Raw genomic sequence first — 27569 nt, 5'->3', positions numbered from 1 at the left:
TCGTTTTTGGCCCTATCTTCCAATGGTGAAGAATCACTTTAAAAATTATACTAGCCGGATCCGGATCTTCACCAAAATCTAACCATTCCGTCCTCGTCACATACGCTACATCTCCGCCAAATTTAGTCCAAATCCGTCTACAACTTTTTGAGATATTTTGTTCACAAACAGACAGACAGACAGCGGTGAACACATAACCTCCATCTACCTTCGGTGGCGGAGGTAATAAAATAAAGGCGATTGTTCCAACTGCGAAGAGGGACAGCAAAACTACATGTAGGAATTAGGAGTACCTGCGAGCTGGGAAGAGGAAGAGTGTCGGGTAGTAGTCCACGACAAACTCCCATGGGAGATCGTTGATGTCGCTGTTGATTCTAAGGCAAAAAGGGGAAGTCCGGCAACAAAAACAATGAATTAACAATCTCAGGGATTTTTCCATGTCGATTTTCTTAGGATTTCCACTTTACGTTATCGAATCATCCGTCTGGGTAGTGGGCGGGCGGCTCATAGACTCTCTGCACATGACGTACAATAATTTCACAAAATGTCAGAAAGCAAATGCAATTTTAGAAATACAAGTTGCCAAGTTACCACCGGGCAATAATCTACGTCTCTCCATGCAGTTATCGGACTGCTGTGGAAAGCCAAGTGTGGATGCATCACGGGCCATGGATTGCATCGGAAGGAAAAGTTTGCTGCTGTCCTTGTGCATCTGCCATTGTTATTCGAGCCAATTGTAAGCCGACTGAAAGTTTACTTATGATAGGGAGTCATAATATTATTCACTCTCCCCTTCCCCCCACCCTCAGATTGCAGGTGCCATCTGAGAAGGAAAAGCTTTGACTCCCCCTTGTAGACGAGGCCGATGTCAAAGTCGGGAGCCATTCCAGCTTTGTTCCACCTTCCTAACACGGAAAAGTCTTCACTAGAGTGAAGGAGGTTGATATACTGTGTCCATTCATGGCAGAGAATTCCACACTTGGGATTTGTACACTGTTCAACGGGATTCACCTGAGAGCAACAATGAATCGTAAATCGTTCATTGTTGCCTACACAGCATTGATTGGCAACAGCAAGTTACATTTACCCAAAACTTTTTTGGACAATGGTTTCAAAACTTTTTTGGACAATGGTTTTAAAGCTTTTTTGGACAATGGTTTAAAAACTTTTTTGGACAATGGTTTTAAAGCCTTTTTGGACAGTGGTTTTAAAGCTTTTTTGGACAATGGTTTAAAAACTTTTTTGGACAATGGTTTTAAAACTTTTTTGGGCAGTGGTTTTAAAGCTTTTTGGACAATGGTTTAAAAACTTTTTTGGACAATGGTTTTAAAGCCTTTTTGGACAGTGGTTTAACTTTTTTGGACAATGGTTTATAAACCTTTTTGCACAATGGCTTCAAAACTTTTTTGGACAATGTTTCAAAACTTTTTCGACAATGGTTTCAAAACTTTTTTTGGACAATGGTTTTTAAACTTTTTTGGACAATGGTTTTAAAACATTTTTTTGGACAATGGTTTGAAAACTTTTTGGACAATGGTTTGAAAACTTTTTTGGACAATGGTTTAAAAACTTTTTTGGACAATGGTTTTCAAACTTTTGGACAATGGTTTCAAAACCTTTTTGCACAATGGCTTCAAAACCTTTTTGAGCAGATAGATTAATCATGCAGTTAAACATCCCACGGTGTTCTTCACTAGGCGAGTTATTCCCGGCACCCTGACCAAATTACAAATTCCTGTGGTAATCACTGCTGGGAAGGCAATGGCAAACCACCCAGTATAACGCTTGCCAAGAAAGTACTCCGGCTGCACCGACGCTCCAAAAACAGAGTATGGTACATGAGAATCGGAGAATCGTAAGAACAGCGATTTGCCGTCAACGCAAATTAACAACCACTCAGGGATTTTTCCATATCGATTTTCTTCGGATTTCCACTTTTCGTTATCGAATCATCCGTCTGGGTCGTGCGCAGGCGGCTCATGGACTCTGCACATGACGTACAAGAATTTCACAAAATTTCACAAAATGTCAGAATACAAGTTGTTTACTTGGCCTATTACACCCAATTTACCGCATCACAATTGTTCAGCATATGTGGGAAAGTGGCCGGAAAGTGAGGGATGCAGGGGGTGATGGTCGGTGTACCTTGCAACCACGATGCCCGCATTACTTGCGGCAAGTTGAGTGGCAAGCTGGATGAAGAGATGGGTTAAAATGGCACAGAAACCGCACCAATCAGCGTAGTGTAGGAGCAAAACATCCTGCGCAGAGCACATCAAACCACAGGGCTTTGTCAAGAACACAAGCAGCAAGGAAAAGCTTTCAGAAACTTCCACAGGGAAACACAACTCCGAGTGACATGAGACATTCATCTATGGATGGCAGGATGGCCTAGACTAGAGGTATGCACACTCGTCTCTAATCTGTCCAGCCTGGGTTCAAATCCCGACCTAGCTATAGATATCCCGACTCAGCAATCCAGACCCAACTGCAGTACATAGATGATGTGCAGGACAGACATTAGTTGACATCGGTGTACTTTATAATGTGAATCACATGGATATTTGTGGACGAACATATGGAACAGAGGGAACATATACACAGCCCGGGGGTTCAGATGGCGGGATGGGCCAACACATGCAGGAGATAACAAAGGAAAATAAAGCGAGGATGCGCACAACGCTAGGGAGGCCTGCCGCAATGCACAAGATCGTGCCATGCGTACATCATGAGCAAACCATAGCGCGTGATCCTGCAACGCGGCATCCGAGCACACGTTGTCACGTTACATGACGCAACTCCCGGCTGGGCAGTGCCTGCCGATACAAGTCCGCATCCATTAACCCTGAGATGCATGCGTCAAAAATCCTACATAAACGCAGCCATTGGGCCTCGGAGGCCCAACAGATGTATTCGTGTAATGTTTTTATTTATTAATTTTTTTAATACATTTTTTCCTTTCATATCCTTTTTCAATCCAAGTCGATGCTCATGGATGTGTATTTGCTCAGAAAATGTGAATCATTGATCCTATTATTTGGAAGAATCCCATACAAGTAATGAATCATTTATTTTTTTTGCAAAAAATTTTTTTTGTTCTTGGTTTTTCAACTTTTTTTCTCTAAAAAGTTGAGGCTCATGGAGGAGTATTTGCTCAAAAAATATGATTCACTGATCCTTTTATTTCGAATGTATATGTCCACAACTGTCAAAAATCCTACACTTATGCAGCCATTGGGCCTCGGAGGCCCCACAAATGTATTCGTGTAAAGTTTTTTTATTTTCATATTTTTGTCACTGAATTATTTGTAACCAGGTTATAGGAGCATATAACGAGGCTCATATCAAGAAAATAATGATATAACATAGTAGTACAACAACATTTATGCGGGGCCTCAAAGGCCCAAGGCCTGCATTCTTGTCGGATTTTCAGGTTATAAGTGAAGAATGAAGATTTTCCCACGAGCCTGAATGATTTTTTTTTTAATGTCACTGAATTTTATGTAACAACATGAAAGTCGGTGAAAACGAGGCTCATTCCCCCCCAAAAATTGTACAGCATAGTTTTTGCAACAAAAAAAACCTTGTGGGTCCCTGAGGCCCAATCACTGCATCCATGGGTTAAGCCGCTGATGAATCCCCACAGAAAAAGTGGCGCATCAGCCCTTTCGCTAATTGCACTGCAAGGAAATTCGTTTTTGGAGTGAACTCTGTGAACTCTACTGTTTCCCCCTCTGGGCTGGTGCTCCTGCCTCACACCTAGCTCGTCTTCACGCTGTTGAAACTAAAGCGTTCAGAATCATTGGAATCTCCCGCGATGAAGCTACCTCCGAGGGCCTTTCACTTAATCACCGCAGGCAGGTTGGTGGTCTTTCTGTCTTCGACCGACTCCTCTCCTGCCTTGCTCCTCCAGCTCTCTCTGGGCTCTGTCCCCCAAATATTCCTACAGGTCGCACAAGATCTGCCTGCAACCCTCTTATGGTTAAACTGCCAAAATCTAGGCTCTCTATTCACCTTCACTCCTTCATTCCTCTTTTCTCCCACCTCTGGAACAAACTCCCACACTCCCTCACTCCTCCCTCCAGGTCTTTAAAACAGCTGTTCACCACCATCTCTTATCTTCCCCCATCCAAAACCTTGATCTTTTCTACCCCCGCTAATTTCACCCAAATCCACTTTTTTGAAATACCAACTTCTTTCGTGGAAGTCCTTGGTGTACTGTGTTTATACTTCTCCCACCCCCCCCCCCCCTTCCTACGCCGCCTTCCCCCAATCCCTCTCCCTCCCACACATTCCCGATGTCCCTGCTCTCAAATGTTGTGTTTGTGCTTCTCCTTCTCTCCCTATCTTGTCTACCGCTCCCCTTTTTATATACTTTGTTTGTTTGTCTCTTTGATTTCTTTTTGTGATAAATGTTAGCTCTTTCACGGGCCTCGATTCTGTATTAAAAACAAAAAAAAACACCATTTTGTAGTGAAATTCGTTTTCCCCATACCCTTTAACATATCCAACTGAAACTTGGTACATGGCTTTACTGTGACAAGTTACAGTACAAATTCGAGCTTAAGGGCATTTTGTCAATTTTTCACAGAGTTTGCCCTTTTTGGACTTCGAAAATATCACTTCGGTCAGGAAAAGTAATGCTCGCTCTCGTTTCCATTACCTGGTTGCTGTCCTCAATTCAAATAATCCCACAAACACTAAAGCATTTTTTCTCTTTCGTTTGCATGTGAAGTATAGAAAGTTAGCCAATCAACCTGCACTTCCAATGGACAAGACTCCCATTGGACAATAGAGCTGATACACACGCACGCACACACACACACACACACACACACACACACACACACACACACACACACACACACACACACACACACACACACACACACACACCTTGGAGGAAGTGCCATCACTTCCGTCACTTCCCGGGATACTCTGGGTACCAGTGATGTCATAACAATGGCGCCGCTTTTCTCGCCGTACTCAGCGGGGAATTTCCTCGAGGAATTTTTTCCTCCCCGAAGATGTCGACCGATGGGAATTGTCCGTGCTCTATCCTTTTCAAGCAAGGAAGCAGCACGTACCATTTTCTTAAGGTCTTTGGTTTGATTTAATTGAGAGTTAACCCGTTGTACGGAGAGGAAAACGAGGGGGAGACAGTGGTGCAGTATTTAGAATCCAGAAGAAATAAAAACTTGTGCAATTTCAGACCAATTCTCTCACTACAAAATCCTTTGAATGGTAGATGTCTCATCTTGGATTCAGCAAGGAATAAATAAAGCTGGGAGGAAGAGGAAGAGCGAAAGTGATCATCATTGCGATTGTACGCACATGTTGTGGTGGAATCTACAATCTGCAAACTCCAGAAGCACTTCGACCCCATAGCTGTGTTGTGGAAACTACAACATTCGGTTCAGGATCCGAATATAGACACATTCACCAAATGGTTCACAGTAAAAATGTCACCTTACACACCTGGTGCCAACAAACTACAAATCGACCTGCCACTTCGACTCGGCCTCCTTTTGCACTGTGTTCGTATTCCCTTCCTTACATCCCTTCCATAAACCAAGCCAGGACATTAGGCCACCATGCTGTACTGCTCGAGTCCTCGTCGAGCATCTCTCAGGTGGTAGCCGTGTGCGTGCGTTCAGGTAACCCGGCACCCTGAAATCATAGGACGACAACGACCCGCAAGAAGACGGGACACCGACGGTGCAGGTACCTTGGGCCGAGGGAGGCTCACCTGAACCAAATGAGCATGGCCTAAGGCCTTGCACCTGTTCCAAATCTCAGTCATGTGGGCTTGGCCGAACATCACAAGGCGCACGTGTACTTTGACTGCTACCCGCCCTCCATCCTAAAGTAAGACAATTACAGTGGGTAATTAACCATGGCATTTACGAGATGACTTCACAAAATGGCTGCAGGAACAGGCAAAACAAATGAGTTCATCTCGTATTAAAACCTTTTAGAAACACAAAAGCCGATGTCGGCGAGAATGTTTGAAGTGACACCTGATCATGTCAAAATACAATGGCTTTACAACTGCCAATGGAGGACGCGTCCTTTTGTGAATTACCACCGCTTTGTCAAAGATTTTCGACAAATGAAAAGGCGTTCGCTTAGCGGTTAGGGTGCCGGCTTGGGTTCCTAGGATCCTGGGTTCGAATCCCGGTCGATCGCTGAATTAACGCCAGGTGGGTTGACTCAGCCTGTCCTCCTTCCGAGGTCCGCAAATTGAGTATAGGTTCACTGGTAATTCCCTGTGTGCCGCAAGAGGTGACGAACAGGGTTGGCGGCAGGAAGAGCATCCGGCCATAAAACATTGCCTCAAAAAGGGGACCAAGGTGCCCAAAAAAAGGCCAACCCCTGCTCGGTGGGGAAAAATGGCCTCTAAAGGTGGTTCCTGCTGGGTTTCAAGGTGTGTGCACATGTTTTTGTCCCCAGTCGCACCGCGGAGCGAAAGGGGGACTATGGTTTTCCCCTCCGTCCGTGCATGTGTGCGTGCGGACGTGCGTGCGTAAGCGAAGGACCGAATTCTAATTTGGTGTGCGGGTGCAACCCACGTCAAAATCCAATATGGCCGCCACCATGTATGTCTGACGCCATGTATGTCTGAGCCTTGTGAGCGGAATATCTTGAAAAATAAGCGAAGTACCAACTTCTATTCTGGTGTGTGGGTGTATCTAGGCATAAGGAAGAACGCTATTGAAAATTGGGTCGCCACGTCAAAATCCAAGATGGCCGCCGCCATGTATGTCTGAACCTTGTGAGCAGAATATCTTGAAAAATAAGCGAAGTACCAACTTCTAATCTGGTGCGTGGGTGTATCTAGGCATAAGGAAGAACGCTATTGAAAATTGGGTCGCCACGTCAAAATCCAAGATGGCCGCCGCCATGTATGTCTGAACCTTGTGAGCGGAATATCTTGAAAAATAAGCGAAGTACCAACTTCTAATCTGGTGCGTGGGTGTATCTACGCATAAGCAAAAACGCTATTGAAAATTGGGTCGCCACGTCCAAATCCAAGATGGCCGCCACCATATATATGTCTGAACCTTGTGAGCGAAATATCTTGAAAATAAACGAACTACTAACTTCTAATCTGGTGTGTGGTGTGGGTGTATCTACGCATAAGGGAGAACGCTATTGAAAATTGGGTCGCCACGTCAAAATCCAAGATGGCCGCCTTGCGTCTTCCACTTTGTCAATTCACATCACTTGACCGACGGGGGACCTAGGCGTAACGCTTGTTACGTTTGTTTCTGCTTCACCCTTCAGGATGATCATCAAAAAGTTTTTTGTACAAATAGAGAAGGTGACTAACAATTCTAAAGTAAAGCCTCGACTGTGCAACGTCCAAAATGTATCTTAGGATTTGAATCCATACAGCAGAACAGGTCAAAAAATAGGATTGTTCGTCATGCTTCAAAAATAGTTTTTGTTTTTTTTGTGTGCAGAGTCGAGGCTCGTGAAAGAGCTAACATCTATCAAACAAACAAATCAAACAAACAAGCAAACAAAGTATATAAAAAGGGGAGCGGTCGACAAGATGGGGAGAGAAGGGGAGGAAGCACACAACACAACATTTGAGAGCAGGGACATCGGGAGATGTGTGGGAGGGAGAGGGCCTGGGGGGCGGGGGCAGGATAGGTATAAAACGCAAGGACACCAAGGACTTCCAGGAAAGAAGTCGGCCCCTCAAAAAGTGGATTTGGGGTGAAATTAGCGGGGGTAGAAAAGATCAAGGTTTTGGATTGGGGAAGATAAGAGATGGTGGTGAACAGCCGTTTTAAAGACCTGGAGGGTGGAGTGGGATTGAAGAGAGTGAGGGAGTTTGTTCCAGAGGTGGGAGAAAAGAGGAATGAAAGAGTGAAGGTGAGCAGAGAGTCTTGATTTTGGCAGTTTAACCATAGGAGGGTTGCAGGTAGATCTTGTGCGACCTGTAGGAATATTTGGGGGACAGAGCCCAGAGAGAGCTGGGGGAGCAAGGCCGGAGAGGAGTCGGTAGAAGAAGGAAAGACCACCAACCTGCCTGCGGTGAGTAAGTGAAAGGCCCTCGGAGATAGCTTCATCGCGGGAGATTCCAATGATTCTGAATGCTTTGGTTTCAACAGCGTGAAGACGAGCTAGGTGTGAGGCAGGAGCACCGGCCCAGAGCTCCAGCCAGAGCCAGAGTTTCAGTATCAAGGTGCAAAATATCCAAAATATCCAATTTCCAATGTCCTTCCAAACAAATGCACCGAATCCCATCCTTACACCAAACAGTTCAAGGCAAAACAGGAACACCGAAAACAAAACCATGAACCCATGAGTCACCGCAACAACACCTCATTCCGACACTCATCGCCCGAGGGGTTGCGCTTACGTCTTCCGGCGACGAAGGGGACACAATCGGAGGAGAAGCGAGCAAAACTTTCTGCTGCAGTTGCCAAAACCTGACTGCTCTCAGTTGACGAGATGTCATAAGATCGGCCAAAGTCGGAAAATTTGCTCCTGTCTGACGGAATTATTTTCACCCCGTTCTTCCGTCGAAAAATATCGCTACGGTAAGCATTGTGAAGGTAAAAGAGAAAATGAAATAAATATACTGGAGTGAAGTCCACTACACGCCATCGCAAATCCCAAGCTTCACACCAAAAGCAAAGTTGAAATATGGCAAAAGGTTCCACCAGGAACGACCCAATATCAAATTTTGTTTAAAATGTTTTTTCCCCTGTTTTGACCTCTGTGAGCTGAAGTCTTCACCCCCTGGAGCATGAACCAGAGATGTCAAATCCAAAAAAGTGGTTACATGTTTCATATGTCGCCCAATGTTGATTGCATGTACAAAGTTTCATTTTAAAATGTGCCCATAATTGCATTTTTTGTTATTTTTCCTTTTGACCCCACGCCAGGAGATGCGACAAAATATGACCGCTCTTGGAACATTTTGTGCCATGTTCTGATCATAACTAACAAGTTTGGTGAAATTCTGCTCAACCATTGAGGAGGAGATAGCGCAACAGATGAACAGACGGAGCTGATTACAATATAATCCCCCGCCCCCCCCCCCCGGTTTTTTTTTCAAAACGCCTGGGGATAATAAATTGAAAATCCAAAATGGCATCGAACAGGTTCTTCCACGAAGCACCTTTTGTTGACTACAGGCTCCTCTGTAACCAACCCCAGTTGTAAACGTAGGCTTCACCGCTAGCAACCTTCGTTCCAGAATATACGGCCTCCTCCACTAATCACGCCTGTTTTTGAACACGTCTCCACTGCTAGTTACCCCCACCTCCATCCACCCCCTGGTCTCAAACACAAGCCACACACCTGGCCTGGCCTCCCATGTCAGACAAGGCTCCTCTGCCAGCCACCCCGGTTCTAAAAACACAGGCTCCTCTGCCAGATGCCCCAGGTCTAAAAACACCGGCTCCTCTGCAAGCTACCCCAGGTCTAAAAACACCGGCTCCTCTGTTAGACATCCCATTCTTCAACATGGTCTCCACCGCTCACAACTCCAGTCGTAGGGCATGGGCTCCTCCACCAGTCACAGCAGTTTTAAACAAGCTCCACCACACCCACTCACCATATAACACAGGTTTGAATGCTAGCCACCCAAATTATAAAACACGTGCTTCACCCCTCGACACCCTCATTGTAAAAAAATTAAAAGGCCCACCCACTAATCACCCCTGTTCTTGAAAATACGTTTTCAAAGTGTGTTTGTTATTTATGTGGGTGCTCACTATCTGGTTGTCATATTATTTTCACAATGGTTTTTTTTGTATTTTCAAATCGCATGCACAAAGACCAGATTCAAAAGAAAATCCCCAAACATCTTGGTGGATTTCAAGTGCACTTTAGTTCCACATCACCACAAATTTAACTAGAAAGCATCTCAAAATGCCAAGCCCCTCCACATCCACTTTGTACTTGACTTGATGAAAACAACAGCTAAAAAAGAAAAGAAAAAGCATTTACTAATTATCTGTTTCCATATTCTCATAATAAAGGTTTATGGAAAATTTGATGCGAAAAGCTCAAATGATTAAAAAAAGTTACGGCCTGGACAGACAAACTGAAGCTCAAATGGTAAATAAAGAAACACGGAAGCGATTTAAAAAAAACCCCGGCCGTCTCATGCTGACGCGCAGTGGATGGGCTGATAAGGCTTTTTCTACTGACTGTGTCTTTGCCCTTTTGCTGGACACGAAATTATAATGAACCAATATTATTAATTAGTCTCCTCCACGTTCCCATAATAAGTTTTTTTATTTTAAGTTTGATGACAAAATATTAAATGGACATTATACCCTGGACATGGACGGAAGGACGCATGCTGACTGCAAGATCTGGTATCCCGCTTCGTGGGTGATGGACTAACAAGAGCCCGAATGTTGTCGTTACTGGAGCGTTCTGCCACAGCTACAAAAGAATGAAAGATTACTTAAAACTGAAGATGTCCTGTCAACTCCAGGGTGAAGCCACATCACAGCTGTGCAATGCATTATGGGCGTTTCCAAGATGGCAGTGACACAGCTGCGAAGTATGTGTAAAGCATCTGAATACAGTGGCTTGGAAACTAAGCCATCTATATATATATAAAACACAGTTTGTGTGTGTGTGTGTGTGTGTGTGTGTGTGTGTGTGTGTGTAATGTTACCGATAGACTCCTAAACGGAGAGGCTCACGTACTTGATATTTGGCACAGACATGGCCATTGAGCCTGGGAAGAACATGGCCAGCCTAAAAATTTATTTCATAATATTTTTTTACCATATTTTTACCTCAGTGCATTTCAGCGAGGAATATTATGACCAGAATCTGACCGGTGGCAGAGCAGCGCGCTGATTCGCTCAGAGCGATCACGTGATGTTCGTTGCCGCCATTAACTCAGTTACGCGTTCGCACGTATTTCAGAGCGATTGCGTTTTTGCCGGGTACTTCTGCATGATTATGATTTAGCATGTTTCACATAGATTTTTTTTCAGCGAGCAGAAGTACCCGGCATTGTACGAATAATATATAGATAGTGCCGTGTAGGGCGGAGTGATGCCGCTGTGGGAGGGACCGAGCAAGGTCGCTGTGGGCGGGACCGAGCGAGGTCGCTGTGGGCGGGGCCGGGCGAGGTCGCTGTGGGCGGGACCGAGCGAGGTCGCTGTGGGCGGGACCGAGCGAGGTCGCTGTGGGCGGGGCCGAGCGAGGTCTGCGTTAGTGCGTTGCCGTTGCCGTTGCCTGGTATAAAAAGATGGTGCTTGATGCTCTCTGCGTCAAGATACGGACTTGATGTCCGTATCTTTACAACAGACATTCCAATGATGATGATGATAAATGTAATACCACTCAAGGAAGGCCCACAACTCAAGAGAGTGGAAAAAAACAATAAAATGAACAAAAATACGGGGAAGGAGAAGCAAGCACTCAGAAGAATGACAGAAAATCATTTCCCTTAAATGTACCGTGTTCACCAACTAGCACGACCAGATACAGGACACCAAAATAATTTCCCTTACACATATCGTGTCCACCAACCAGCAAGACCAACCACCAACCACTTACCTCTGGATCAAACTGTATTTCAAATATTCAAACGGTTTTTACATGCTGCTGTCTCCTAGCAACCAATGAAATTTTTCAAAAATATTGTAGTACATTAATTTTTTAAATAATGTACCATATTTACGGCAGTATATTTATTTACGCCATGAGTAAGGAAGGAAAATTTCCAGCGCGCTCATTCGCTCTCATTGATGACGATCACGATCACGTGATGACGTGATCACGAATGATGTTCGTGACGCGATCACGTGATGTTCCTTGCCGCCATAAACTCACAGCAAGTCGCATAGATTTTAGCATGATTAGCATAGCATGATTTAGCATGATTTAGCATAGATAGTAGCATGTTTCACATAGATTTTTTTTCAGCGAGGAATATTATACACGGAATCTGAGCCGGTGGCAGAGCAGCGCGCTGATTCGCTCAGAGGGATCACGTGATGTTCCATCCCCGCCGCCAGTTGGCTTCACTTTTCACGGAGTATGAGCGTTCTATATATTTTCAATTCAGTGCGCCCAACTCGCTCACATACTTGATTTGTGGCATAGACATGGCCATTGGGCCTTCACGGTGTAATTTGTGAGAGGCTTTTGTCCGAGTGAGCTTGAGTCGAGAGGGCGAATGTACGGGTTGGGAATGTACGGGTCTCCCTTCCCCCACCCGGCAACGCCGGTACTGGAGGGCGTCACAAGATCGGTGAGTCTCCAAAATCCGCTTCGTGCTGTTGCGAAGATTCAGGACGATGTCGCGATTGTTGTGCTGCTCTCCGACCATGAGAACTGCAATGTCATTGTTGACTGGCCCTCCCCTTCCCTCCCCCTTCCCCCTCCCCTTTCCCTACCCCCTCCCCTTTCCCTATCCCCTCCCCTTCTCACCTCCCCCTCCCTTTTCCCCCTCCCCCTCCCTTTTCCCCCTCCTCCTACCCCTCCCCCTACCCCTTCCCCTCCCCCCTCCCCCTCCCCTCCCCCCTCCCACCCCTCTCCTCTCCCATCCCTCCCCCTCCCCCCTCCCCCCTCCACCTCCCCCCTCTTCTCCCTCACGTTTATACACGGAATGCCAGGTACTTCCCCCCCCTCTTCTCCCCTCCCCCCTCCTCTCCCCTCCCCCCCCTCTCCTCCCCTCCCCCCCGTTCCCCTCCCCTCCTCTTCCCCCTCCCCTCCCCCGCCCGACAATGCCGGGTACTTCTGCTAGTCTTCCTATAATTCACCAAATGTCTGTCTGTCTGTCCGTTCCCCGGTACCGCAAAAACGGCTGAACCGAACACAACGAAATTTTGGGTGGGTAATCCTGGGACGCCCTGGGGTAAAATAGGCTATATTGTTTTTCCATTTTTTTTTTCCTGTTTTTCCAAACACGATGGAATAATATTTACCGATATGAATAGTGATGTGGCTTTTATTGAACTTCTACAAATACTGTTTAGATTTTGATGATTTGCGTGTGATATGATTTAACGGATGTTTATATAAATCGTTTAAAATATAAAAAAAGCCTTCAATTTCTGATATTTTGCCTTTTCATTTGGGCCTCCCAAATGAAGCCCCGCCTTCAGGGCGGGTACCGTTGCTAGTTTGATAAATTTCACTTTTGGTGACATGTGCAGGAGAAGGCCATGACCCGTAGTTATTCAGAACGAATTACAGTCATTCTGAATGATCTCCTTGAATAATAGAAGAGCATCATACCACATTGAGTGGAATAAGATTCCACATAGACCAGACCACCGAGATCAGCTATAATCAGACAGTTACAGAAGCAGATCCCATCCAGAACGAGCCAGAATAAGGTGTTAATGAGCCAGCTTGGTTTTTATTGAGATTCAATGGTTAAGTGGCAATCCGCCTGAGACTAACTTGACTTCCTGAAGATTAGAATCCAAATCCTTCGTAAAATATCCTTCAGCTGGGTTTGAAACCACAACCTCTGGGATCCCCGTCCCATGTCCTCACCAATAGGTGACCATTGTACTCTTCCTGAAAACATTAGAAGTGTACCGTTGCTAGTTTGGGTTGCTAGAATTGGTTCTGGGCATTGGTTCTGGGCATTTGCTAGAATTGGTTCTGGGCATCAGTGCGGGTGATGTTACAGAGCAAATGTCATCAACTTTTGGAAGTGTAGAAACCATCATTCATTCACTTTAGGAATTCAATAAAGTACGTGCCAGAAGATTTCAAAATAACTGGTTTTAAAAGGAGAAGTTGGGATGAGAAATGCTTAACCACCCCCCCCCTGTGATTATGTAATAGTAAGTCTCTTACAAGGAACTTCAACATAGGAGGCCATTAGGCACATCAAAGCCTGTGCTGATGTTGCCAACTTATGGTTGTTTGCCCATGCTCTATCCTTTTAAATACTGAGCATCAAGCAAGGAAGCAGCACGTACCATTATTAAAGTGTTTCGCATGATTTGAATCAACAACCTCCCAGACTCAGAGCGGATGCTTTAACCAAGCATCCGTTACACCACTGGTCCAGATTTGTTTCAATGTCATTTCTATGTGTTGCAACCATTTGTGGAGCATCCTGGTGACACTGAGTTTCAAAGTGACGAGGATGTCAAAGCACATGTCCTGAAATGGCTGTGCACCCATCAGAAATATTTATACGTGTCTGGCATTATAGGGACAAGGGATAGCCTATAGGGACACAAGGGATTGCATATGGGGATACAAGGGATCATCGTATTGATCGTCTCTACGCAGAGCGTGAGCACAGTCGATGCTCCGCTGACGTGAATTGCAGACGGGCATCGCTGTGAATGTCAATGTCGGTGCTGGCACTATAACGCAAATAAAACTCCGTCAAGCAAACTCTGGAGAGCCCAGTCAACAACAACAACAACAACATGCATTTTACGGCCATTTTCCCTGCAAGAGCGGGGGCTAGCCTTGCGGTCCCCATGACAATCTTCTCCATCTTGCCCTATTTTCTGCATCTCTCCTTGTTAACCCCCTTGCCCGCATTTCTTCTTCCACCATCTTTAGCCAAGTCTTTCTCGGTCTTCCCCGTCCTCTACTTCCTTCTACATTCATTTCCATCACTCTTCTCAACCAGTCACTTTAATCCTTCCTCAACACATGACCAAACCATCTCAACCTGTTCCTCTTCACAGCATCAATCACAGGCTCTATTCCCATCATCTTTCGCAATTCATCATTTGTCTTCCTCTCTCTCAACGATACTCCGCACATCCACCGAACCATTCGCATTTCCACCCTTTCCAGCCTTCGTTGCTGCTCTACGTTCATTACCCATGTCTCGCTCCCATAAATCATAACACTTCTCACACGTGCAGCATACACCTTTCCCTTCATCTTCAACGACACTCCCCACCTCGTCAGCACACCACTCAGTTCCCGAAACTTCTTCCATGCGCATCTCACTCTAGCAACCGTTGCCGAGTCTGATCCACCTTCTCCAGGAGAGCCCAGTCAAAGGAAATTATATTTGAAATATCACCCTACTTTGTTGAAAATTCGGTGAAAATATTCCATGAATATACAATCAGAATATTGGTCATCGCAAGCATATACCTTTAGTGGAGAAACTATTTTTTATGGTGAAAAAATCGTTGAAACACATTGGATTGCCAAAAATAATCATGAGTGAGTTTTTTAAAAACTTGATGGTGTTTACGTCCATGTGCAACGTACATACTGCCACAGTGTGTGCGTACTTCCTTTGTAGGTGAGCATACATGGACATCTTAATCAGATTAATTTCATTTAAAGGTTTTTTTTGTAAACGGAAAAGACACCTATTTTTAAGATCACTGGCTCTAGGTTCGGCCTTTTACCTTCTTGGCACGACTCCAGCGAGTGCCATCGGTGACACCTGACAAGCAGTCTGGGCCTCGGGCCTCCTCCGGGAAAAGCCATTTGGCTGGCTCTAACCAAAAAGGCTCATCAATGATTATACACCATTACTAAATGTCAGGAAAGGGTCCCAACCCCCCTTGAGGCTGAGACCTAGGTCTGGGCGGCCATACCGAGCAGCCGGAATGTGTGCCGAAAAGAATAAACATAGACCCTGTCCAGTGAGGAAGAAGATATCAACCTCACGATGAGACAGAGCTCCGAACTGAAGCAGAAAGGTGAAGAGGTGAGCTGGAGCATAGAGGAGAAGTAGACCATCCTCTACCGCAAAGTGTTTTCTGCACATGCGGCATGGGGAGGAGGAGGTGTGGCGGGGTGCAGGGAGAGCGTTTCATGGACCAGTTTGGTACATGAATCATGATCCTTTGCCGAGACAAAGGTGGATACTTTTAAAGTCCTGGGAGGACTCCGTCCTACCTTCTGAAACCCGCAAATGGAGATTATGAATCGGACAAATGCATGTAATTGGGAGCATCTTGAAGATCGGGTGATATTGATTTATTTCTTGCTTGATGGGAATATTTATAAATAAATTAAGATTAATTTATTTTTAAATATACGTATCAAGGAAAAAGTACAAGTTTAAATTGAAGACCATTGTACCTTCACAAAGCATAGGTAAAAATAAAATAGCTTAGGCAGTTTAATAAATATTTCACCATTTAAGAAAAGGACAACAAGAGCGTGTATGGGATTATTTTTTTTACTTTTCTCTCCCCCACAAGAAAAGGACTTGTGGCAAAACTGAGTGGATAGGAGTAATGGGGCGAGGGGAGAAAGGAGTGATGGTATGGAGAGGAAAGGCTCCAAAATTGTATTAGTTACTTCTTTGTCTTCCTGTAAAAGTACCAAACCCACATTGGCGGGTTACCTTCCGAGACTTGTTTGCATAATGGGTCTGTCACGTCGCCATCGCAGACAGGTCGGTGGTCTCTCTGTCTTCTGCCACCTCCTTTCTGGTCCTGCGACCTCTGCTCTTTCTGTGCTTTGTCCCCGCGCTCCCCTTCCCGGTGTTTGTGCGGGGCCCACGTGGTCCGCCATACGCACTACGCAGGCTTCTTGTGGGGCTGCCTCAGTCCGGCGTCGCCGTTCACCACCATCTCAGATCGTCCCCGATCCTAAGCCATGATCTTTTCTACCCTCGTTAACCCCACCCGAATCCCTCCTCCTTCCAGTTTTCCTTCCTTGGAGTTTCCCTCTGTATCAATTTTGTCCACCCTATGCATGCATGTTTTGCATCTTGTTTTTGTCCGTTATGTCCCGATCCGCTCACTGTACAAACTCTTCCACAAGCCTCGACTAGGTATACAAAAAAGAAGAAGAAAAAAGAAAGAACAACCTGCAAGAAGAGCTTTGTTCTCTTGCCATCGATTTTCTTACCTCTTGTGCTCACTTACAATTTATAAAAACAATGATTGTAGTTTTTCAATGTGTGAACTACGCACAGAACAAACCTAAACAATTTGAATGAAAACACGAGAGATGTGGAATACCATAGCAATGCATGGGGGGTGACCTCCGCACCTTATCTGGGTCCAGGACCACAGCACTGAAGGTGTCAGCCGTTAATTCCAGAACGGACGAAGCGTGCTGCGGCGGAGTCACTGAGCGACGGTGCCTTCGCAAGGTGCTGTGCGGCCAGCTGTAGTTCACCACGAACTTAACTGACGGACACGGAGGTGCAGGAAATGGGGCAAAAGAAAGACAAAGTCACTTGCTTTATGGTCGAGAGCGAACAAGAACAAACTTGCAATTTGCCAGTCACCAACTCAAATGGCCTGAACAATCAGCAAGATGAACCACAGTCGTACATGAACTAGAATTTAGCAAAATCGTCTGAGTACTTGAGGAGGATAATGTTGGCAACTTGAAATCGATCCATTTGGTAACAACTACAATGAGGACACCAACATACTCCAGGTAAACACTTGAATTGATACTGGCATAGTATATGACACTTGTACACATGGTACACTTGATTAGCATAGTGTATGACACTTGTACACATGGTACACTTGATTAGCATAGTATATGACACTTGTACACATGGTACACTTGATTAGCATAGTATATGACACTTGTACACATGGTACACTTGATTAGCATAGTATATGACACTTGTACACATGGTACACTTGATTAGCATCGTATATGACACTTGTACACATGGTACACTTGATTAGCATTGTATATGACAGTTGTACACATAGTACACTTGATTAGCATAGTATATGACACTTGTACAATTGGTACACTTGATTAGCATAGTATATGACACTTGTACACATAGTACACTTGATTAGCATAGTATATGACACTTGTACACATGGTACACTTGATTAGCATAGTATATGACACTTGTACACATGGTACACTTGATTAGCATAGTATATGACACTTGTACACATGGTACACTTGATTAGCATAGTATATGACACTTGTACGCATAGTACACTTGATTAGCATAGTATATGACACTTGTACACATAGTACACTTGATTAGCATAGTATATGGCACTTGTACACATGGTACACTTGATTAGCATAGTATATGACACTTGTACACATAGTACTGGCATAGTATACTTGTACACATTACACTTGTACATACACTTGATTGGCATCGTATATGACACTTGTACACATGGTACACTTGATTAGCATTGTATATGACAGTTGTACACATAGTACACTTGATTAGCATTGTATATGACACTTGTACACATGGTACACTTGATTAGCATAGTATATGACACTTGTACACATAGTACACTTGATTAGCATAGTATATGACACTTGTACACATGGTACACTTGATTAGCATAGTATATGACACTTGTACACATAGTACACTTGATTAGCATAGTATATGACACTTGTACACATAGTACACTTGACTGGCATAGTATATGACAATTGTACAGATAGTACACTTGATTAGCATAGTATATGACACTTGTACACATAGTACACGTGATTAGCATAGTATATGACACTTGTACACATAGTACACTTGATTAGCATAGTATATGACACTTGTACACATAGTACACGTGATTAGCATAGTATGTGACACTTGTACACATAGTACACTTGATTAGCATAGTATATGACACTTGTACACATAGTACACGTGATTAGCATAGTATATGACAATTGTACAGATAGTACACTTGATTAGCATAGTATATGACACTTGTACACATAGTACACTTGATTAGCATAGTATATGACACTTGTACACATGGTACACTTGATTAGCATAGTATATGACACTTGTACACATGGTACACTTGATTAGCATTGTATATGACACTTGTACACATAGTACACTTGATTAGCATAGTATATGACACTTGTACACATGGTACACTTGATTAGCATAGTATATGACACTTGTACACATGGTACACTTGATTAGCATAGTATATGACACTTGTACACATGGTACACTTGATTAGCATAGTATATGACACTTGTACACATGGTACACTTGATTAGCATAGTATATGACACTTGTACACATAGTACACTTGATTAGCATAGTATATGACACTTGTACACATAGTACACTTGACTGGCATAGTATATGACAATTGTACAGATAGTACACTTGATTGGCATAGTATATGACTCTTGTACACATGGTACACTTGACTGGCATAGTATATGACTCTTGTACACATGGTACACTTGACTGGCATAGTATATGACAATTGTACAGATAGTACACTTGATTGGCATCGTATATGACTTTTGTACACATAGTACACTTGACTGGCATAGTATATGACTCTTGTACACATGGTACACTTGACTGGCATAGTATATGACAATTGTACAGATAGTACACTTGATTGGCATAGTATATGACTTTTGTACACATAGTACACTTGACTGGCATAGTATATGACTCTTGTACACATGGTACACTTGACTGGCATAGTATATGACAATTGTACAGATAGTACACTTGATTGGCATAGTATATGACTTTTGTACACATAGTACACTTGACTGGCATAGTATATGACAATTGTACAGATAGTACACTTGATTGGCATAGTATATGACTTTTGTACACATAGTACACTTGACTGGCATAGTATATGACTCTTGTATACATGGTACACTTGATTAGCATAGTATATGACTCTTGTACACATGGTACACTTGACTGGCATAGTATATGACTCTTGTACACATGGTGCACTTGACTGGCATAGTATATGACTGGCAAATACTTGTTCAGAGGACTGATGGACACAACATGACAATATTTAAAGAAATATCACAAATAAAGTATCAACCAAGTGCAGTCACAACGAGTTGGCGACCTGCATTTCCGGAAAGGGCAACCAAACCTAAATCACAAAGACAACAGAGGAACGCAGCATTAATCAGATTACTCCTAAAGCCATGGAGTCTCGTCAGGCCTCGAAGAATGTTTGCAGCTCTGGTGACCATGTGACACTGTGACAGCAATAGGGTTTTGGTAAGTTGGATGATTCAGTTCTTAAAAAGGGAACTATAGGTTCTTAAAAAGGGAACTATAACTATAGGACACACACAGAAGATAATCCCCAGATCCACCTTGTTTGAAATTACAACTTCTTTCCTGGAAGTCCTGGCAGTGTCCATATGTTTTATACCTCTCCTACCCCCCTTCCCATGCCTCCCCCCAAAGCCCTCTCCCTCCCACAGATCTCTCGATGTCCCTGCTCTCAGATGTTGTGTTTGTGTTCCTCCCCCTCTCTCCCCATCTTGTCTACCGCTCCCCATGTTATATGTTTTATGTGTCGGTTTGTCTTTCTGTGTGATTAATGTTCGCTCTTTCACGAGCCTCGATCTTGTATCCAAAAATAAATAAATAAATAGGTTCGCTGGATTTTGAGAAATGTAAAGCCAAACAGGTTTGTTGGAATTTCAAGGTATGTTTATTAATTGTTTAAGATAATAAGAATGAAAGGAATTTACATTCCATCAAAGCTGCCCTAGACTGGATGGCTAAAGCAGAAGATAAGTGTTGGCGGCGGTGGGGAGGAGTGTTAATATTCGTGTACGTAATAAATAGATGGCCCAAAAATCCGATCACAAGATCGGAGAGGCAAAGGGGTGAGAATATTTTCATGGCCGGTCACACCCGCATCAGCAATGAAAGTCGCATGACTTCGCCTTACCGATAGCGATTTTACCGTCTACACAACAACATTCTCAAATACTTACTCAGTGTATCCCGTCGCACATCTTCCAATATGTGGTGCAGCTCTTCGTGGAGGGTAATGATCGCGGCGAAGATCTTCAGTCTGGGGTCAGGTGGAGCTCCCAGTCGCTTGGCAAAGTCCCAGTGCAGGCCCGAGTCCATGGCAAAGAATGCCAGCGTGCGGTTTGTGCGACATCGTAAGCCCTTTACAGCAGCAATCTCATCCACCTTTCGCCCTCCACGATGGCTTCCGGCTTTCCAAGCATTCCACAGGAATCCTGAGATCGTTCTGGACGTTTGATTCCCCATTTCCTGGTCATTGGCAGATAATCTTTCACAGCAAGCGGCATACAAAGACGCAAAGCGACTGCTGTACACGTCCACAACCGCCGAGCTGCAAGACGTGCTCTCTGACATTAGAGATGACAAAAATTCCACTGGAACACGAGAAAGTGTGCATCGTGGTGAGCCATGTCCGGCCGACACACACAGTTCACAAGTCGTGCGTGGCGAAGACTGTCCGACTGGGCCAAGCACTTTTGTCCTTGCTCCGGCCAATGAAAAACAACATGCCTCTTGTTTCCATGGGGATGGAGTGGATTGCCTGTGAAAAGTCTGCTGTTTTTCTTGCTGCATTTGCAGCAATCGATCAGTGAGACGTGAGATCTTCAAACTCTCACTGCAGTCATTGTATGTGAGCACGATCTCTTCGAGCTAAACAGAGAAGAGACAAAAACATCACAGGTTGCTACAACTACTGGTTCATGGTTTTGTTTAACCAGGCATTTTGAACACACCGTATAATTAGAAAGCAAATAAAACAAGAACAAATAAAAAATTAAACAAGTGCAGATACATTCAAAGTACACCGCCCCATGCCAAATGATTAAATATGCTGCAGCGCGGCATTGCCGGGGCGCCTCCGGCGCCCGGCAATACCGCAGTGCAGCTCATAGAGGCTGCATTGGGAGGGACAGGTGTACACTAATTGATTGATTAATTGTATAATTAAAATCAATAAAAGATTATCACAAAATATTTTCTTAATCAATTGGCTAATCGCATAACTAAACCACTAGTGCTTCATCCGAAGATGTATCTTTTAGAAATTTAATTAAATAAGTCATTAATAAAAAAATTAATATTTAATTGATTAATCAATAAATAATTAATCGATTAATCAATAAATAATTAATCGATTAATCAATAAATAATTAATCGATGAATCAATAAATAATTAATCGATTAATCAATAAATAATTAATCGATTAATCAATAAATAATTAATCGATTCACCAATAAATAATTAATAGATTAAATGATTAATCAATAAATCAAAAATATCCTTGATAGCCACATCACTTGGTCACTGTCATGTCCAAATATTAGCTTCCCAGCTCAAAAGGTGCCTGAGATATTGGCCAAATGAGAAAGAAAATAAATAAATGATTAATAATGAAAATAAATAAATAATAATCATTAAAAAATTAAATTATTAATCAATTCGGTCACAGAACACATAAACCACCACCATTTCATCAGAATCTGTAACTTAAATAGAAAAATTTTTTTTAGTCATTAATCGAATAATTAAATAATTAATCGATGAATTGATTAATTAATAAATCAAAAATTGCCTTTGCAGCCAAATCACATGTTCATTGGCATGTCCAAATATCAGCTTCCTAACTCAAAAGGTGCCTGAGTTAATGGTCAGAAGAGAAAGGAAATTTGAATAATTAAATAAGTACTGAATTAATCGCTAATAATTAAATAACTCCTCAATTAATTGATTAATCAAAAAACAAAAAATAGAGTTTTTGAAAAAGGACTTGCTCACTATTGATCCGAAATTTCAGCTTCCTAGCTCAAAGGATGGCTGAGATATCGCCCGGACAAACAGGAAAGAAAGAAAGAAAGAAAACAAGAAAGAAAAAAAACGACCAGAGTGAAAACTGAGTACTCCCTTTCAGCGTGCGTCACTGCCGAGCCCCCTTCGGTGCCCGGCAATGACGTTTTGCAGTGCCTGGAGATGACACAGGAAAGGAGCGGTGGACAAGCAAAAAAAAAACAAAGAAAACTAGAAAGAGCAATCAGAGATTGCAGACCCTCGCCAGGACATGTTTTAGTGGTTTTTAAGGTTTTTGTGTTAAAACAAATATGGCGGCCGAACCACGTGACAGATTAATTATTTTTTTTCTCCACCAATTTATCCCTAGATGATGCTCAAGAAATTTCATCTTGATCGGATGAAGTTTTGTACTTGTGGAATTATGACGTCAAAATGGAGGAACCTACGACAATACGACATCATCATTAACATATGTTATTCCCCATGGAGAGTTCTTTACAATGAGCCATGTCTCATTTTTACGGCGTAGCTTATCGGGCAGAGCCGTCTAGAACAGTGTTTGTCTGTCCGTATCTATGTATGTCCCCTCAAACGTATACCAATCAGAGATGAGAATCTGGTCACATGAGTGTGACTAAAACATGTTACATGAGTGTAAAAGTGTGACTCTCCACACCGCCATTTTGATGTATGTGCCGTTCATGCCGAAGATATTGTCGAACCTGTCAGATATCACAATCGTGGCACACATATAGTGAATTATTGCTTAAATGTGCACGACAATTTCTTTCGGGTTCAGATCCAAGATGGCCAACTATTGGCTATTTTGTTACTTAATCGTGTCCCCATCCATTTCTCGGACATGCATTTGCCGATGTTGTTCAAACTTGGCAAGCAGCTAGTGAATCATTGCTTACATACGCATGTCATTTTCTTTCGAGATCAGATTCAAGATGGCCGACTAGCGGCCATTTTGTTACTTAATCGTATCCCCATCCATTTCTCGGACAGGCATGGACCGATTTTCTTCAAACTTGGCACAAAGACATTACATGAGTTATGAGTATACAGTCACGTGAAAAAGTAAGTACACCCCTTGTAAAGTTTTGACTTTTTCAACATATTTCAACATACAGCTATTTGATCTTCATTTCAACAATATTGATAGATAAAGGTGATATAATATAACAAATATCATGAAACATTTACAATTTGTAGTCCATTGTATAATTTAAATAAACATAAATGCAAATTTCGCATGTGGAAAAAGTAAGTACACCCTTGGCTCTAATAGGTGGTATTGCCCACTTTGACAGAAACAACCTCAAGTAGGCGTTTCTTATAACTGTCTACCAGTGTCTGACATCGACTGGGAGAAATTTTTGCCCACTCCTCCATGCAGAATTCTTTCAACTGTGCGATGTTTGAGGGGTTTCTTGCATGCACAGCTCGTTTCAAATCCCCCACAACATCTCGATGGGATTTAGATCCGGGCTTTGACTTGGCCATTCCAGAACCCTTCATTTCCTTCATTTCAGCCATTCCTTGGTGAATTTACTGGTATGTTTAGGGTCATTGTCATGTTGCAAGGTCCCCCGTCGGTTGAGCTTCAACTTTCCGACAAATGGCCTCACATTATCCTCAAGCACCCTCTGGTACAATGAAGAATTAATAGTGGATTCTATGATGGTGAGCTGCCCAGGCCCTGATGCAGCAAAGCTGCCCCAAACCATAATATTTCCACCACCATGCTTTACAGTTGGTATCAGGTTCTTGTGGTCAAATGCTGTCTTTGGTTTTCGCCAAACATGTCTTCTGATACTGCAGCCAGATAGCTCTACCTTTGACTCATCTGTCCAGAGCACATTGTTCCAGAAGTGCTGATCTTTGCCTAGGTGTTCATTGGCAAACTTTAGTCTTGCCCTGATGTTCTTTCTGGACAGCAAAGGTTTCCTCCTGGCACACCTCCCACGCAGATCAAATTTGTGCAGCCTCTTTCTAATGGTAGACTCGTGCACTTTGACATCAACAGTGGCAAGAGCTACCTGTAGGTCCTGTGATGACATTCTGGGGTTCTTCGAGACTTCTTTCAGCATCTTGCGGTCTGCTCTCGGGCTGAACTTGCTGGGGCGGCCTGGCCTGAACAAGTTGGCAGTTGTTTGGAATCTTCCCCACTTGTAGATGATCTTCCGGACAGTCGAATGATTGATTTCAAATTGTTTGGAGATCTTTTTAAATCCCTCCCCAGACTCGTAGGCATCTATAACCTTCTTTCTGAAGGCCCCAGAGAGCTCTTTTGATCTAGACATGGTGACGCTGCACACTTCAACAACAAAGAGCAAACCAAACAAAATATCTGAGGTTTAAATAAGACAGGTTCCTCCAAGATCCTCTCTAACGATGTTCTAATCATTTGCACCTGAGCTGGTGCACCTGGTTCTAATTTTAGGTATTTGAAGTAGTGATAAATGTCGGGGTGTACTTACTTTTTCCACATGCGAAATTTGCATTTATGTTTATTTAAATTATACAATGGACTACAAAATGTAAATGTTTGATGATATTTGTTATATTATATCACCTTTATCTGTCAATATTGTTGAAATGAAGATCAAATAGCTGTATGTTGAAATATGTTGAAAAAGTCAAAACTTTACATGGGGGGTACTTACTTTTTCACGTGACTGTATCATTTTCTACATATTAAAGAAGTGGCAGTTTTGTGTCCATTACGTCATTACGTCGATGATGTCATTGTAACGGCTGACTCCACTGACTGGACATTTTAATTTACTAGTAGGCCTACACCCGCTCACTACGGGAGCTGCAGAAAGGGTCATTCCTCTTTGGGGCATATGGATTACATTGTCAGGTCTGAAGAACATTGGGTGTGTTCATTTACCAAGGTTATTGTGGAGAGATCGCCAAGTGGTTTAAGCATTCGAACAAGAACTCCATTCAAAACCGTTAAGGAACGGCTGGCTTGGCAAGCGCTAGCTATCTGCTTGGTGAATGAGCACACCTCAAACCTTGTGGGGTATATAGATTACAGTAGATCTTCGCTCAGTTCTGTAAGTAAAACTTACCTCGTGGATGTCGAGATTCCTCCAAATTTCTTTGTTTAATGTTATAAACAGCATTAGCGACTGTTTGAAAAGCTAAGCATATGTGTTTGTGGTTTATAATATTTTACAAGCCCGGCGACACCACTGTTAGACTTTTGGTCTTGTTTTCTATGCAGCGCTTTCGGAGATATAGAGGTGCAAAGTTTTTCGGTTTTTCCAAGATGGCGCCCATACCACGTGACATATGACGTCATAATTATCATAAAAAATTTCTACAGGTGGAGTTGCACCCATGGTGAAAATTTCCCGTCAATCAGACCAACGGTTGCAGAGAAAATCATATTTATTCTGTGCGGACAAACAAACAGACAGACAAACAAAAAACAAACGGAATTAAATGCAATGTCCTCTCCTCAGGCGAGGGTAATAAAAAAAAACAACTAGAACTGCCACTTTAAAACTGCTGGCAGTGATGACCGGTTTACTCGCACCCACATTCGATACAACCCCACTTTTGATACAACCCCACTTTTGATACAATCCCACTTTTGATACAACCCCACTTTTGATACAACCCCACTTTTGATACAACCCCACTTTCATTGGACATGCTTTGACACAACCCCCTTGGATACAACCCCCACACACATACACACACACACACACATCCCCCCTACCCCCACCCACACCCCTCCCCCAAATGCACACCCCTCCAAACACACACACACACATATATCCACACACACACACACCCATGCACAAACACCCCCACACCCCTCCCCCCACATGCACACCCCTCCACACATACACACACACCCCACCTCCACACATACACACACACACACACACACACCCGCCCCCCTCCATACGCACACCCCAACCTCCCCCCCCCCCCACACACACACATATCCCCCCCTCCCCCCACCCACACACACACATCCACGCACACCCACACATCCACACACACACACACACACACACACACACACACACACACACACACACACACACACACACACACACACATATATATATACACACACACCCACACACAAACACCCCCACACCCCTCCCCCCACACGCACACCCCTCCACACAAACACACACACATCCCCCCACCCCATCCATTTAAAAAAATATTTTCGTTTAATAAACGATATCTGCCACCCGTGGAAGAACGTCATGCCGTGGCATGACGTCATCCGTGGCCCGTGCCGTATGTCAGTGTAAGAACGAAGTATCCCGTCGATCGAACTTGGTCAAATTTTTCATGATTGTCACCAAATTTGTTGTGGTATTTTGTTAACTCATCCAAGGTAATACGACAATCGAAATCCGATTTGAAATCGGAGCAAAATGGACGCCGCAAGGTCTGCCTGCACGCATGGATATTTTACCTGAGGAAGAATTCACTTTGGAAATGCGATCCATTTCAAATGTTAGATTTTGAATAACTTCGTCATTTTTCATCGGATTTCCACCAAATAAAGGTCACCATTGCTTGCAGATACCTCTCTTTCTCTTTAAAATTGAAGACAGGATGAACTTCAGAGCGAGAAATAAGCCGAGACGGCAGAGAGTTTTACAATGTTATTTTCCAATGTAAATGACAATATCGTGTAGTTTTACGAAAATTCATCAGAATTTGTCCAGATTTGTTGCATTGGAATGTTAACACCCTCTAGCGACTGCCAAATCCGAAAACAATTTAATTTCGAGCTACCCTTAGCTCATGAGGTGGTTATGTCACATGGCCTGGTCATAAAAATGAGGCGGTTCTTCTTCTTCACGCAATAACACCTTCTAGCTTCCAGACCGTACATCCAATCATCTTTAAATTTTGCAGACTTCTTCCGATTGAGGAGATCTACATCGCATTAAAAACTCAAGTCGATCCATGCAGTGGTTCAAGAGTTATAAGCTTTTTAAATTTTAAATTCCATTATTTATTGCGGCCAAACCATGTGACTTATCAAAATGTCGCAAGTAACATTGAAACATCCCCCCATGAGGAACATTTGTG

At 43.3% G+C, this 27569-nt stretch overlaps 1 protein-coding gene across 6 annotated transcripts in view; it reads right to left on the bottom strand.

Moving 5' to 3' along the window:
* TXNDC11 (thioredoxin domain containing 11) overlaps positions 1 to 27569 on the bottom strand; it is a 96167-nt gene that overhangs the window by 4683 nt on the left and 63915 nt on the right. For all 6 annotated transcript variants that reach the window (XM_068127657.2, XM_068127660.2, XM_068127656.2 and 3 more), the window contains 4 exons: positions 20653 to 21343; positions 16951 to 17090; positions 2146 to 2261; positions 294 to 374 (listed from right to left, as the gene is read on the bottom strand). In XM_068127657.2, coding sequence (XP_067983758.2) covers positions 294 to 374; positions 2146 to 2261; positions 16951 to 17090; positions 20653 to 21343 — 1028 coding nt within the window. The remainder of the gene's footprint in view (positions 1 to 293; positions 375 to 2145; positions 2262 to 16950; positions 17091 to 20652; positions 21344 to 27569) is intronic.

The sequence above is a fragment of the Myxine glutinosa genome, chromosome 10 (genome assembly GCF_964187855.1).
Source record: "Myxine glutinosa chromosome 10, kmMyxGlut1.1, whole genome shotgun sequence".
Lineage (NCBI taxonomy): Eukaryota > Metazoa > Chordata > Myxini > Myxiniformes > Myxinidae > Myxine > Myxine glutinosa.
Note: the sequence above shows the minus strand (reverse complement) of the source record. Positions and strands in the feature narration are given on the sequence as shown.